At 46.7% G+C, this 13066-nt stretch overlaps 2 protein-coding genes across 2 annotated transcripts; one reads left to right on the top strand and one right to left on the bottom strand.

The window, feature by feature from the left end:
• Positions 1 to 5875: 5875 nt before the first annotated feature.
• On the bottom strand, positions 5876 to 8698 carry LOC117847371 (cytochrome P450 734A1). Its single transcript, XM_034728573.2, has 4 exons — positions 8091 to 8698; positions 7267 to 7511; positions 6806 to 7163; positions 5876 to 6683 (listed from the first exon to the last, which is right to left on the bottom strand). Exons 1-4 carry the CDS (start codon positions 8601 to 8603, stop codon positions 6267 to 6269), a joined length of 1533 nt encoding a protein of 510 aa, XP_034584464.1. The 5' UTR covers positions 8604 to 8698; the 3' UTR covers positions 5876 to 6266.
• Positions 8699 to 10542: 1844 nt separating this feature from the next.
• Positions 10543 to 12977, top strand: LOC117850505 (upstream activation factor subunit UAF30). Its single transcript, XM_034732335.2, has 2 exons — positions 10543 to 10848; positions 12675 to 12977. The coding sequence occupies exons 1-2, from the start codon at positions 10681 to 10683 to the stop codon at positions 12804 to 12806; spliced, it is 300 nt and encodes a 99-aa protein (XP_034588226.1). The 5' UTR covers positions 10543 to 10680; the 3' UTR covers positions 12807 to 12977.
• Positions 12978 to 13066: the final 89 nt, after the last annotated feature.

The following is a 13066-nucleotide window of genomic DNA, read 5'->3' as shown; positions in this document are numbered from 1 at the left end:
CACGCGCCCCCATCGCACCTTATCCCTGTGGGGCCCCACCTTCCCGGCCGCGTCTGCCGCCCGTCTGGCTCCGGACCCCGACGCTTCTGGCTCCAGGAAATTTGAGAGCGCGGCTGCGGCGAGTGGTGTGGCTTCAAGGAAAGTTGATTATGTTTTGTTTTTATATGTCTTTTATTTTTAATGTCTTGCAAAAATATATGTTCTAATAAAAATTTGCAAATCTGTACTCATATAGACATTTGAATTGGCTATCCAACCGAAACAGCGGAATTTATGACCTTACCGCCAGTTCTTTGAGCAGCACATTTTTTTCAAAAAAATATAACTTTTTCATACGAATGCAAACACAAAAAGAGATAAACTTTATATAAATATTGTACAACTTTGTAGTTCATACTTTTTTATTTGAAACTATCTTAGTACTCAAATAATCAACACAATGTTCAGATTAAGATTCATATGAAAAAGTTATGGGCATGTTCGGCTGTGCTGCTTTCGGCTGGCTGCAGCTGCAGCAGCCAGCTAATAAAAGTTTGCAAATCTATATGTTTTGTAAAAAGTATTTTTAATGTTTTGTAAAAATATATGTTCTAATAAAAGTTTGCAAATCTATACTCGTATAGACATTTGAATTGGCTATCTAACCGAAACAGCGGAATTTATGACCTTACCGCCAGTTGAATCGGTGGAATTCTCTTTCTCTGAGCAGCACATTTTTTAAAAAAAAAATATAACTTTTTCATATGAACTTAGACAAATATAAACTTTATATAAACATTGTACAACTTTGTAGTTCATATTTTTTTATTTGAAACCATCTTGATACTCAAATAATCGACACAATGTTCGGATCTAAAATTCATATGAAAAAGTTTTGGGCCTGTTTAGCTGTGCTACTTTCGGGCTGCCAGCATGCAGCCTTGCTGCAACTGCTACAGTAGGCTAAAACGCTGGCAGCAGCAGCTGTAGCTGCAGCGCTGTGCAGCCGAACAGTTCCTATATTTTTTTAAGATGTGCTGCATAGAGAAGGGAAATTTCGCCGATTCAACTAGCAGTAAGGTGGGTCCAAGGCATACTCCGCCATTTCAATTAGCTATAGTCGTTTATATACGTACAGGGATAGTGCATGTGCATTGCTACGGGCTAATATTGTGGGGATAAAATTGCCATAGAAAAGATATTATTTCTTAAAAAATAAAGCATTAATTGCACATATGGCAAGCTCACACATAAGCATCGTAATTATCGTTTTTCATAGAAATTATTACATCAGCATAAAATGTTTTGCACTCAGCGGTTGCAAAGAATTGAAGCTGCAACCATAGTTATGTTTCGTCTTGATCTCAGATCTTGGATAAAACAGACCAGTGGTTGGAAGGAGGGTACGTCCTTCGTGGTGTCCGTCTGCCGAAGCAGTCCGCAGCTGGACTCCTCGAGTCCTCGTCCACTCGTCGAAGAACAAGATGAGCCCTAGCAAGTATACTTCCATTCGTGACCTTGCAACACAAGGAGACATATGCATTCATCTCACGATGTCGTCCTCCTCGAGACTCCGGGCCTTGGCGTGCCCTCGCATCTCGCGAATAAAATATTTGTAATGACATGTTGTAGAAATTATTGTTAATAAAAATAAAGAATGCTTGTGCTGCTAGTAGCAGTTAACGTCAACCTCCCTTTGCTGTCACTTCACGACCTCACACTGCCAACTGGTCATCCAGTCAAGGAATGAAACAGCTCAAGGAAAAGACGTCTATATAAAACAAACCGCAGCTTCTCTGGTTTTCATATGATTTGGATGGGGATAAATTTTGTATAAAAATTATAAGCAATTCAATTTTTTTATTTGGAACCATCTTGATGCTCAAATAATCAAATAAAAAAAGTTTGAACTACAAAGTTCTATATAAAATTTCTATATAAAATTTATCTCCTCCGAATTTATATGAAAAAGTTATAATTTTTTAAGATGTCCTGCCTAGAGAAGGGAAATTCCGACGATCCAACTAGCGGTAAGGTATGTCTGAGGCACATTCCGCCGTTTCAGTTGCCTATAGCCGTTTATATGCGTATAGATTGGTAGTTTTTTATTAGGATATATTTTTTGCAAAATCTTACGTGTATATATATTATTAATTAAGATTTCTGCCTTTAATTTTTGGTTTGGTCCATCTTGTCTCACTGACAAGGTGGGCCCTCAGTTTTGTTCGGACTGCACATTAGTTTGTCCTTTCCGTACGGACCCTAGCTGTATTCTAATCCAACTCCAATAGCATCGATGTCACCGCACTCAAATTGGGCATGCACGCACGCACGCAGGGCCGTACAGTGACAGGAGCAAGGTGTGGGACTGTTCAGGCCCCAAAATTAGAGGCCTCCAAATCTGACATCAATACTAATTGTCTTACTTAACTAACAGCAGAATACAAGCCCCAATAATCACAAGGTTTAGTTCTTCTCTAGCTAAGTCAAAACCTCATATGAGCACCGAGGTGTTTCATTTGTTATTTTGTTTGTGTCGTCTAATCATCGTGTCTTCAAAATAAGACTCCCGTTATGCAACTCACATCGGGGCCTCCAATTACTGGGTACGGCCCTGCACGCACGCCAAGGCGATTGACTCCAATAGCATGCACACACGCAGTCCAATAGCTAGATCAGGCAAATTCCGAGCACCATGAAGAAGGAAAGAAAAAGGGCGAGCTCTGTCAGGGCGAGGAACCATCCAACATGCACAAGACGAAAGAGTGTGGGAGCACAGGCTGCCTTATCAGCTTATCGCGACGCCATCCTGCCCCTCATGGCCGTCATCTTGAGCGTCGAAGGAAAGCGAATCCCGGGAGAGCCGAGCGGAGCGGGTGGCGAGAGATCATCGTAGCGGCGGCAAACGGTAGCGTTGATCCATTCGGTACTTGCACGCGATGAACGAATTGGTCCTTGTGGTTGTGGATTCACGCCAACGTGGTTTCCTGGCCTCGCCTGTGGTCGTTGTCTTGCATAGCAGTAAGGCCAAATGCTCAGATTTGGACGCCGGAGGGCTGTCTGCCACGATCTGCGTGACTCACTTGAAGACGACGACGTCGTTGGGGGCTTCGGAATGACCACAAGAAGTAGCTTGGGAACGTATGGCCCATGGCCATGGAGTCGTATCAAGATTGAATCCTTCTTCATCACGGAAGTTCTTGAAGGACTCAATTAAAGGCGGTGCGGAGCTCTTCATCCTCAGTTCCGGCGAGAATCCGGGGCGGCAGGCGGCGGCCATTCCCTGAGCTCGAAGAGATGGGGAGGTGATGGGAGGAAGAGGAAGGGACGGCTCGGGCTGAGGATGGGATGGGTCGGCGCGCCTTCGCGCGGAACACGTGCGGCGCTCGGGAAGCTTCTCCTCCGCGATGGGACGCGACGGCGGTGCCGGCAAGGCGATATGGGCGCACGCGGAGGCGCGGGAGGAAGAAGACGGGGGAGGGAGAAGGGTGGCTAACAGGACGGGCCCGCCTGTCAGTGAGAGAAGGAGAGTGGAGTGGGTGTGGGCTGTTGGTGGGCTACGGGATTGTGGGCTGGATGGAGAGAAGGAAGGGTTTCGGCCTAAGGGGTTTTGGAAAAGGAAAGGGTTTTCCTTTTGGGATGAGTTTGGGATTGGAAATTTTTGTATCACCATTTTAGTTCAACACACAAATATGCAAGAGAGATGTTCCTATCGGGATGTTGCCTATTTCTACGCGTTTTCTATAAAAAGTTCAAATTTTTAGTGATTTGTATGCATGGTAAAACACGGGTGTTACACGTTAGCGGGCACGCCAAGGAGCATCACTAGAAAGCCAGAGCGCGTGGCCCCTGTACGCATTGAAAAAAACATAGATGTCGCCTTCCTATCACCGTTCTGTTCCTGCGCGTGGTTCCTACCCTCCTGTGCGCCGTCGCCCAGCTGCCTACACGTACGCTGTGTGCTGGCGCGGTAGCAACGAGAGGGCGTCACAGCCACGCACATCTTCCTTTTCTTGGGCCTTGCTGCCACGTCGTCGCATGGCATCCCTGGTCGAGCGCGGCCTGCCCAACAGGTCTGACGCTTGCCCTATGTGTTGATATGTGATTTGCTTTCCTTCGTACGTGCTACAAGTGTTAGCTCACCATGCTGCTGTGCTGCATGGTGGTGTTAGCTCTACTTGCTGCTCCTTAGTGGTCAGTGGCTCAGTGCTGCTACTCCATGCACTTGCCGACTGCTACTTTTGCAGTTGTTGGGATGTGCTAGCTGCAAAGTGCTGTGGTTAGATGCTGTTGCCACCTTCGAACAAACAATTTGTTTTGTTCTAAATCAACCATGTAAATTGTATGAAGAATATAACTGTAGGAATTGAAAAAAAACCCGTAGCTGGTCTGATTTGATTAGTCATCTGTGTGTACACCGTAGAGTACCAATCATGCCGAATAATGGTTTAGCTAAGGGTGCTTTCCTTCTGAAAAATCACAATAGAAAATATCCTTTCTAAAAATACCCTTTTGCATCTGAAGAAGGATAGAAAAATCTCCGAGAGTCCGTTCCTTATGTACTAATATATTTATTAGTACATAAATAAAAAATATAAAAAAAATTCAAGAAAGTTCCAGTTCTGTCTGCGACAACCCAACCCGGCCTGGTGGGCCGCCGTCGCCGCGGAAGCTTTGGCAGACAGAAGACGAGAAGAGGCCCAATCCCGCGCGGCCGCGCGTGGTTTCTCCTCTCCTTGCGCGCGTGTGATCGCCGTGAAACGGGCGAATGAACGAGCGTTGCGCGTGCGCGCGCGCTCTCCGCGCCTTCGTCCGTTTCCGCGGCGAGCCAACAAGGCACCCCCGCCACCCCGGCAGGAGGCGGGCACCCGCGGACCCGCCGGCCTTTAAAGCGACGACGGAGGAAACGCACGGAGGCGATCAACGTATAGAAGCAACCGTTTAGGCACGACCGGCGCCGGGAGAGAGGGGGTGTGGAAGCCTCCCCACGCTTCCCTCCGACGAAGCGCCCCCCTCCTCCTCCTCCCACACACACCACGCGCACACGCATCGGCGCCATGGGGACAGCGGAGGTGCTCCGCCCGCACGACTGCCTCGCCCGCGCCAGGCGGCCGCTGCGCCCCGGCCCCGCCGGGAGGAGGGCGGTGGCGGCGCGCCACCACCAGGGCCAGCGCCACGGCGCGCGCGGCGACATCGCGCGGGGCCCCGCGACGGCGGCGGCGGCCGCGACGGCGCCGAGGCAGGTCCGGACCAAGGTGGCCGCCGCGGCCGCGGACGCGTACGCCGGCCCGGCGTTCGGCGCCATGTCGCCGTCGCCGCGGGCGCTGCCGCTGCCGCGGTTCACCCCCAGGACGGCCGCTGACGCGGCGCCGGGCGTGGACGACGCCGCCACGCGGGAGCTTCGGCGGCTGCTGGGCCTCCATTGACGTAAGACCAGGCAGATTGTAAAGAGAGTAAAGGAGAGAGCAGCCATGGCTGTCCATGAGCCCAGCAACACGTACGCACGCGCAAGATTCAGATGCGTGGTGTCTCTTCCATCGATTCGTTTTCGGTTTGCAGCCCTGTTTCTCTCTCCGACGGTGTTGTCCGGCCGTGCCGCGTGGTGCCGGCTTCCAAACGCCTCCCTTTGCCTGATGTTTTTGTGAAGGACAAAGGGAGGCGAGGAGCGGTGGCTCGTGGTCGTCAGAGATACAGGGACCTAAACATGCTACAGGGAGAGATGCCATTTTCATGTGATGTGGTTAATTCGATCTGATTAAAGGAAAAACTTTAGACATCCCGCTGCTTCTTGATCGAAGTTCCTTGCCTCTCCTTCTACGTTGTCGGTTAATTTGCTCTAAAAAATTGACAGCAACTAGTTGGCGCCCAATATTTCCTCCAGAAATTTGGCCAGGAATGAACAACATTGGGATTTTATTCGATCTGATCATTCACAATTCTACAATTACAAAGTAAGAGAACAATCAGAAGCCTTACGCAAGAATTTCAACAAACCCAAGCACACAATCCTCTTTCAAAAAGAGAACATTGTAAGGAGTTCTCAAGTTACAGAATCCTATTTGTGGTACATTCATGCAGATTATAGACGGTCTTTGTACGATACAAACGCTCTTTTAGTATCAAGTGTTTGTAGCCTTTAGCAAATTATTACTGTACAGAACAAGTCTATTTTCTATAAGAGTCTTTCAAGAACTGGATTGAAACAAGTAGAGGGCTCATGGCACCTTCAGGCTGCTCACAAAGATACCGGAGCCTTATGCCCGTATTAGCTATATCAAAAAGAAGGCTCACATCTTCTGGACAAGAACTTGAGCACCATACTGGGGTTGGAGGGTGAACAACATCATTGGTGCATGAACATAGGATGGCGAGACGGTAAACGCAAACCGTTGAAGGGTCATTGCAAGTGCCACCTTGGCCTCAACCATTGCAAGATTTTGGCCAACGCAGATTGTAGGACCGATCCCAAAGGGCAAGTAAGCACCAAGATGATAGCTCTTGCCATCTGCAAACCTTAATGGATTAAACTCGTCTGCATCGTTGCCCCAAACATCATGGTCATGGTGAATGTCGATAATAGGGAAGTCAAATCGTGTGCCACCCGGGATGTCTAGTTTACCAAGCTTGATATCCTTAGTGGCAGTCCTATTGATGAAGACAGCTGGAGGATACAGCCTGAGGGTTTCTTTTAACACCATAGTTATCTGTTCCCATGACAACATAGCAAAAGCGTTACTCATTACATTATTCAAGCGAAAAGATAGTATTATAAATATAGTAATCTCACAAGAACTAAAAGATGTATAAATTAAATAGAAAAACTCACAATTTTGAGATTGCTCAGGTTATCTGCATTAGGGTGCTCATACTTTCCACACACTTTAAGTACTTCTTCACGGGCCTTATCTTGCCACTCTTGATGCAATGCAAGAAGAAGTGCTGCCCATGTCAACAAGTTAGCGGTTGTTTCCTTCCCAGCAAAGTAAAATGTCTTGCACTCATGAATTATCTCGTCGATTCCCATTTTAAATTCGCTCCCTGCTTTGCTAGCTGACAGCATTAACCCAAGCAAATTTTTGGAATCCTCACACTTCCTACCATTGATTTCAATCAATTTGCGCAAGGAACATTGGATTTCTGTGTTTAACTTCTGCCTTGTTCTGTTCTTTTTCGTTGGTACAAACCTATGGGGAAAAGCTCATATAATGATGTATGATGTATCTATAAAGCGGCCGTGCCATTTCAAGAGCATGGGTCCCAAGAAAGCAATGGAAAGAGGCATCTTACCTGAAGCCAGGAACATAAACAGTCCTCATTGCAAGAAGAGCAAGTTTCATCTGTTCCTCTTGCAATTGAAAAATTCGTTTTCCCTCCTCGTAGCTACTTCCAAATGCCACACAGGAAATGACATCTGCACTCAAAGTGTGGAATCCTTTATGGACATCGATCTCAAACTCAGTTCGGCTTTCACCTTGAGCCTCCCATTTGCCCAGCACAGATGAGATGGTAGCTGCTATTTCTGGTATCCAAGCCTACAAAGGAAAATATTAAGTTTAGTTGCCTGCAGCACAAAATGTGTACCCATGCTGATAAGAAAGAAGAAACATTGATGAGAGAGACGAAACATTGACCAAAGACATCGCTTGAGGCAGCTTGGATATGCTGTAATAACTGTACATTGTTATAACTTGTCATGCAACAATTGGATCTTTAACCAATCCATATAAGTTTCTTCTTGTATAATCATTAAAAATCAAGCTAAGTTCCTCACTTGTCACATCAAAGGAGCATTAGGGTCACTGTTATTGGGGAGTAACGTTTTCAGCAGAATTGACTGAAAGTCTGTATATTGTCTTTATCAACAAAAACAAACCTAGACCTTCCATAAATGAGAGTTAAAATAATGCTGGTCTCGCATACGACACGACTAACAACTTAAGTTTAACATTAGCACAAGATTTTACCAAGATGTACACATGTGAATCCTGTGGCCAGTAACCCTATTGGCTATAATTGTTGAGATAGATAAAAATTGCTAGCAGGTGTATTATATCAGATATATCACCACTTTTCATGTCTCAAGTCAAGTTAACTAAAGAAACGCCTCTCACCTTCACCCTCTCCATGTTGAACGCCGGTGCAATCACGCGGCGGTGTCGTGCCCACGTCTCCCCGGAGAGCCCCACGAGGCCCTCGCCGATGAGCTGCCTGGCGAGCGGGTTGTTGCCACCGGAGCCCGCCTTATCAAAGGCCCCCGTGGAGTCGGTTAAAGCGGCCTTCACGAGCTCCGGGTCGGAGATCACCAGCCGCGGGCGGGGCCCGAACCAGTACACGAACGGCCGGCCGTACCGCGCCGGCCAGACGCTGTACTGCGGCGTGGCGCGGGAGACGACGCCGTCGTGGCGGAAGGAGGCGAGGGGAGCGGACCTGGCGGCGGCCATAAGGTTGCGGTAGTCGGCCGCGTTGCCGGAGAGCAGGCTGCGCGGTGGCCACCTGATGCCCTGCCGCCGGAAGCGGCGCTCCAGGCGGAGCGGGACCCAGAGGAAGGAGTGGAGCAGGCGGAGCACGTATTGGGCGGCCGCGAGGAGAGCGGCGAGGAGGAGGGCGGAGAAGAGGGCGGCCATTTCCCCTGCGGCTCTTCGGAGTTGGGACCGGGGGGAATGGCTCGGATGGAGGAGGAGCAGAGCGTTGACTAGCACGAAGCTGGGGCCTTTCGTTTTTGACTTTTTGTAAGTGCGAGGCCGTGCCAAAGAAAGCCAAGAAAAAAGGTTCTTGTTCTTGGCTTGTACTACTGGCTTCAACTTCAAGAGTTCGAGGCAGTCCGCAGTTGAGATCAACGACAATAAGCTATAGATCCAGGCCCGTTTCTGCTACACAAACATTAAAAACTACTCCCTCCTTTCGTACCGAATTACGAGTTGTTCCAACTTTTTTAAAAGTTAAAATATCTCAAATTTAATCAAATTTATACAATAAAGTACTCATTCATGATATCATTAGTTTTTTATTAAATATAGTTTCATAGTATATCTATTTGTGATCCTCTTTATAATTTTGATCAAACATAAAATAGTTTGACTCTTCAAAAAAGTTGGCATGATTTATAATTTGGAACGGAAGGAGTAATATAAAACCCCGCGCAACGCGCGTGGGAGATGCAATCTATATCATGGAAAGATTTCAATTGGCCCGTTAATTGTAGAACTTGTTATTAATGTCAGGCTCGTACAAATTTGTACGTATATGCCGTTTTGCATAATAGGATTTCTTAAATAGAGTATTTGCTGTGGGTACTTGGATGTTTTCTTAATCCCGTAGTCAGAGTGGTACTGACGGAGGAAGGAACCCAGCTATAGTTTTTCGGCTGGAGTCCGTAATCGCGTGCTGGTATCGAACTGATTTCGATTCCAGGGGTGAAGTGAGGAACTGCGTGGCAAAGAGAAGTGAGGAAGTAATTGAGCACCATCCCAGGGGCGACAGCCAGCCGCTGTGGTCGGAGGTCGGTGGTGGTCGGACGAAAGCGGGATGAATCCTCAGCGGTGCTCGGCAGCAGGGCATTGCCGGCCAATAGATGGGAGAGGGAGGAATGGTGCGGGCACGACACGCGTCGGCCACGCCGAAGGGGTTACTGGGATGCAGCGAGAGGAGGTGGATTGGGTACTGACGCATGCACACGGTCACTGGATAACGGTGCAGGAGCGGTAAAGATCGAACAACCATGCTGCGAAGCTGCGGTATCGAACGGCTAGCATGGACTACTGTAGTTCTAGCAGTGCTCCCTCTCACAGACAGGTGTCAACACGCACGAACGTCATAAGATAGAAGGGACAAAATCACCAAGTTTAGTAATCTTATAGGGTAGTACGGATTAATTAAAACATACCAAAGACTTTTCAATTATTTTTTTTTTCATTTTTTGACATATCTACTTGTGAAAAAAAATGTAAGAGTTTTGAAACCTGAGCAATCTCAAAATTGTAAGTCCATTTACCTGTACAACAATTTCATACATGTATACATTTTATACAATGAGTACTGAGTAATCCTTTTGCAATGTTGGCATGATATTAGGTAAATATTATGTGAGAAACTAAACATTCGGTTCTCCTGCGTATATTTGATTAAAAAAAACTAATTTTCATGCTACAACATCGCACATACACGTGTCAGTGTCTTCGTGCCGAAGGACTGGGTAAGTGGGCCATCGGCCATCGCTTTGCTACGGAAGACGGGGCGGGCTGAAGACCATGGCCCAGGCAGCGCTGGGGCACATTTGGGCTGACGTGGGCTAAGCTGCGGGGGCTGCTTCTTCGAGCTGCCCGTTGTCGGCCCCTGTAACAACAAGCCTCCCTGATTCCTGAACTCAAGTCAACACTGGATCCTCGCTTCCATCTGCCAGCGGCGGCTCGCCATCCCCCTTGCCCCAATCCTCGCCGGAGGCGGCGGCGGCAAGAACCCCATCCATTCTAGCCCCGTCGCTGTCCTCCTCTCCCACGGCTACTACTCAACCGCCGTCGCGGCGGCCCCCGACCCCGAGCCCTGCCCCGCCACGGTCTCCTGCGGCCTCTCCCCCGCCCCCGCCGCCGCCGCCGCCGCCGCCCGCAACGTCCGTATCCGCGACACGAACCGCGGCCATAGCAGCATCGCTGCAGCTCACTCTCCTCCGAATCGAGTCGCCTCGTCAGAGTGAAAGGGCGTAAGATGGTGCTGCAGCGAGCGGTGGCCGAGTGCCCCAAGAAGGTTGCGAGGCTGGTGGACCTGGTCAACCTGCCGACTGCGCTGCGGGAGTTCGCCGGTGGCCGGTCCCAGATGTCCCAGCTCTCCTTCTTCCTCCGCGTATGGTCTCACATCAAGGAACACAACCTACAGGTACTACTTGCCATGTATTCTTGCGAAGAAAACAGTAATTAGTCGCAACGGTTGGTGCTCGGTGTTGGTTGAGCTCGTTATTTATTGCGGCAGCCGGCAGGATTTGGTTGCTCGTTCTCCAGAGTTAGTTTGCACAGATCTTTGATAGAACGCTGGTTTAGGCTAATGGGAAAACAGCAGAATGGCAGCTGGTGCTGGCCAACATTTTGTTTTGTGCTATCAGATTTACGGTATGAGAGTTCAGAATATTATTATTATTATCTGAAAAAGTATGTCATGGTCCTTAATCTTTGCTGAAGTGTGCACATTATGATCTAGGAATTGATCAGTGCGGCCGCAAATAATGTCAATAATTCTAATTAAGGACTTTGTCAACTTTGCCATTACATGTGTAAAGATGCATAATAAATGGTCATATGTATATGTATAGCTTCAGATGATGGTCTAAACTTTGTTAAGATGATAAATAATCATTAACGTTTGGATTGTGGAGTGTAACTTCATCGTGGGACAATTTCGCTCCCTTGATATTGCCTGCCATTCTATCTGTTTCCAAATCCTCCACATAAGCTGACAATGGGGGTGGCACAGTTATGGTCACCACTTTGATTTAATTTGGAGCTAAGAAATAGTTATGTGCCTATGTCGATTCCTTTATACCTGTTTACACCCAGAAACATGCCATGTAATTCTTCTATACCACCTAATGATTTCCTTGTTTCTAATGCCCCACCTTTCGACAATTATTAGTGAGGGGTTCATCAAGGAGTTGATGGCATGCTCTCCCTTGTGAGAGGTTCTGAACAGCTGGTTTATGTGGCTAGATAATTCCATGCTTAATTTCAAATGTTCTGCCATGCTCTTCATATAGAGATGGCCCTAACAACACTTGCTAACAACAAACAAAACACAAACCAAATCTCTTAACAAGTAGCTAGCAAAGCATCAACTCAAACTAATCCAATCAAACGATAGCTTTGCGTGCTCAGGATGTTGTGGATGCTGAGGCCGACGGCTTATTCTTCCCACACATGTATTTCTTTCTAAAAAAGCATTCACAACATGTCTATTTAGATTGTGTGTGAATAAATGACAGTGCAGTGCTTTTCAGTTTGAAATGGTCTTTTATGCTCTGTAGGATCAGGAAATTTGGGTCTACTTTTCTATCATTTTATTGGTAATTGTCCATATGTGATTTTGTCAATTTTTAACAAGAATGGGAACTTTATTTTGGCGCGCCTGTTTTCATTTTACCACTATTTTGGTCTTTCATTTTCAGAAATCCTTTATTAGGTGCGACTTTTCCCCACGTGTCAAATGTTATATGTTAGTGAGCTCGTTTGTATGTCAGAATACCAGTTCATCCTCATGACCAAACTGTTTGTGTTTCCAATGGTTTGCGCTGGCTAGACTGGTGTGAGGAAAAACTGACAAGCAACTCATTCTTGGTACCTTCCTGCCTGCATGTCCATGCAGATAACGCATAAATAATAATTCTGAAACTCATTCTCTCAGCATGAAACTCATTTAATAGAAAGAAAGAAAACCTTGGTTCATTTTATGGGAAAACATTAGTAACAATTAACTGTCAATTACTGCAATCCACTGGGGTCACAACCAAGCTAATCAGTAAATAAGCAAATTGAAGGAAAGAACAAGAAGCTTCTGCCACTACATCGAGGCCTTCTATCTGCCACTCAAAACAAAGAACTGTTTTGTTACAGAAACACGGTTTCCCCTTACGTTACTGCTATACTTTATTATTGTTGTTGTTGTTGTTTTAATTTTATTTTATTTTTAGATGGTAACTATCCTGATTTTTGCAGGACCCAACGAATAAGAATATTGTGAACTGTGATGAGAAGCTGAAGACTGTATTATTGGGGAGGTCCAAAGTGCAGCTCTTAGAACTCCCAATGGTTGTTAAGCTTCATTTCCCAAAAGCTCCAAAGTCGTGACAACATTAATTTAGAGGTGCTGTATATTGAAACTCTCTGGAAACTGGATAGATATATGTTTGTCTGGGATAGACGGCATCATGTATGCGTTGCTTTATTGAAATTTCCATTTAGGCTAAGTGACAGAACCATGTATACGTTGCTTTGCTGAAATTTCCATTGATAGACTAAGTACTGCAAATGATACATTGAGTTTTGTGGTTATTTTGCTTGTATATTTTTACTCAAGCAAAATAATCACATGTCAAGTGTCAGTGTCT

The sequence above is a fragment of the Setaria viridis genome, chromosome 3 (assembly GCF_005286985.2).
Source record: "Setaria viridis chromosome 3, Setaria_viridis_v4.0, whole genome shotgun sequence".
NCBI classification, from domain to species: domain Eukaryota; kingdom Viridiplantae; phylum Streptophyta; class Magnoliopsida; order Poales; family Poaceae; genus Setaria; species Setaria viridis.
Note: the sequence above shows the minus strand (reverse complement) of the source record. Positions and strands in the feature narration are given on the sequence as shown.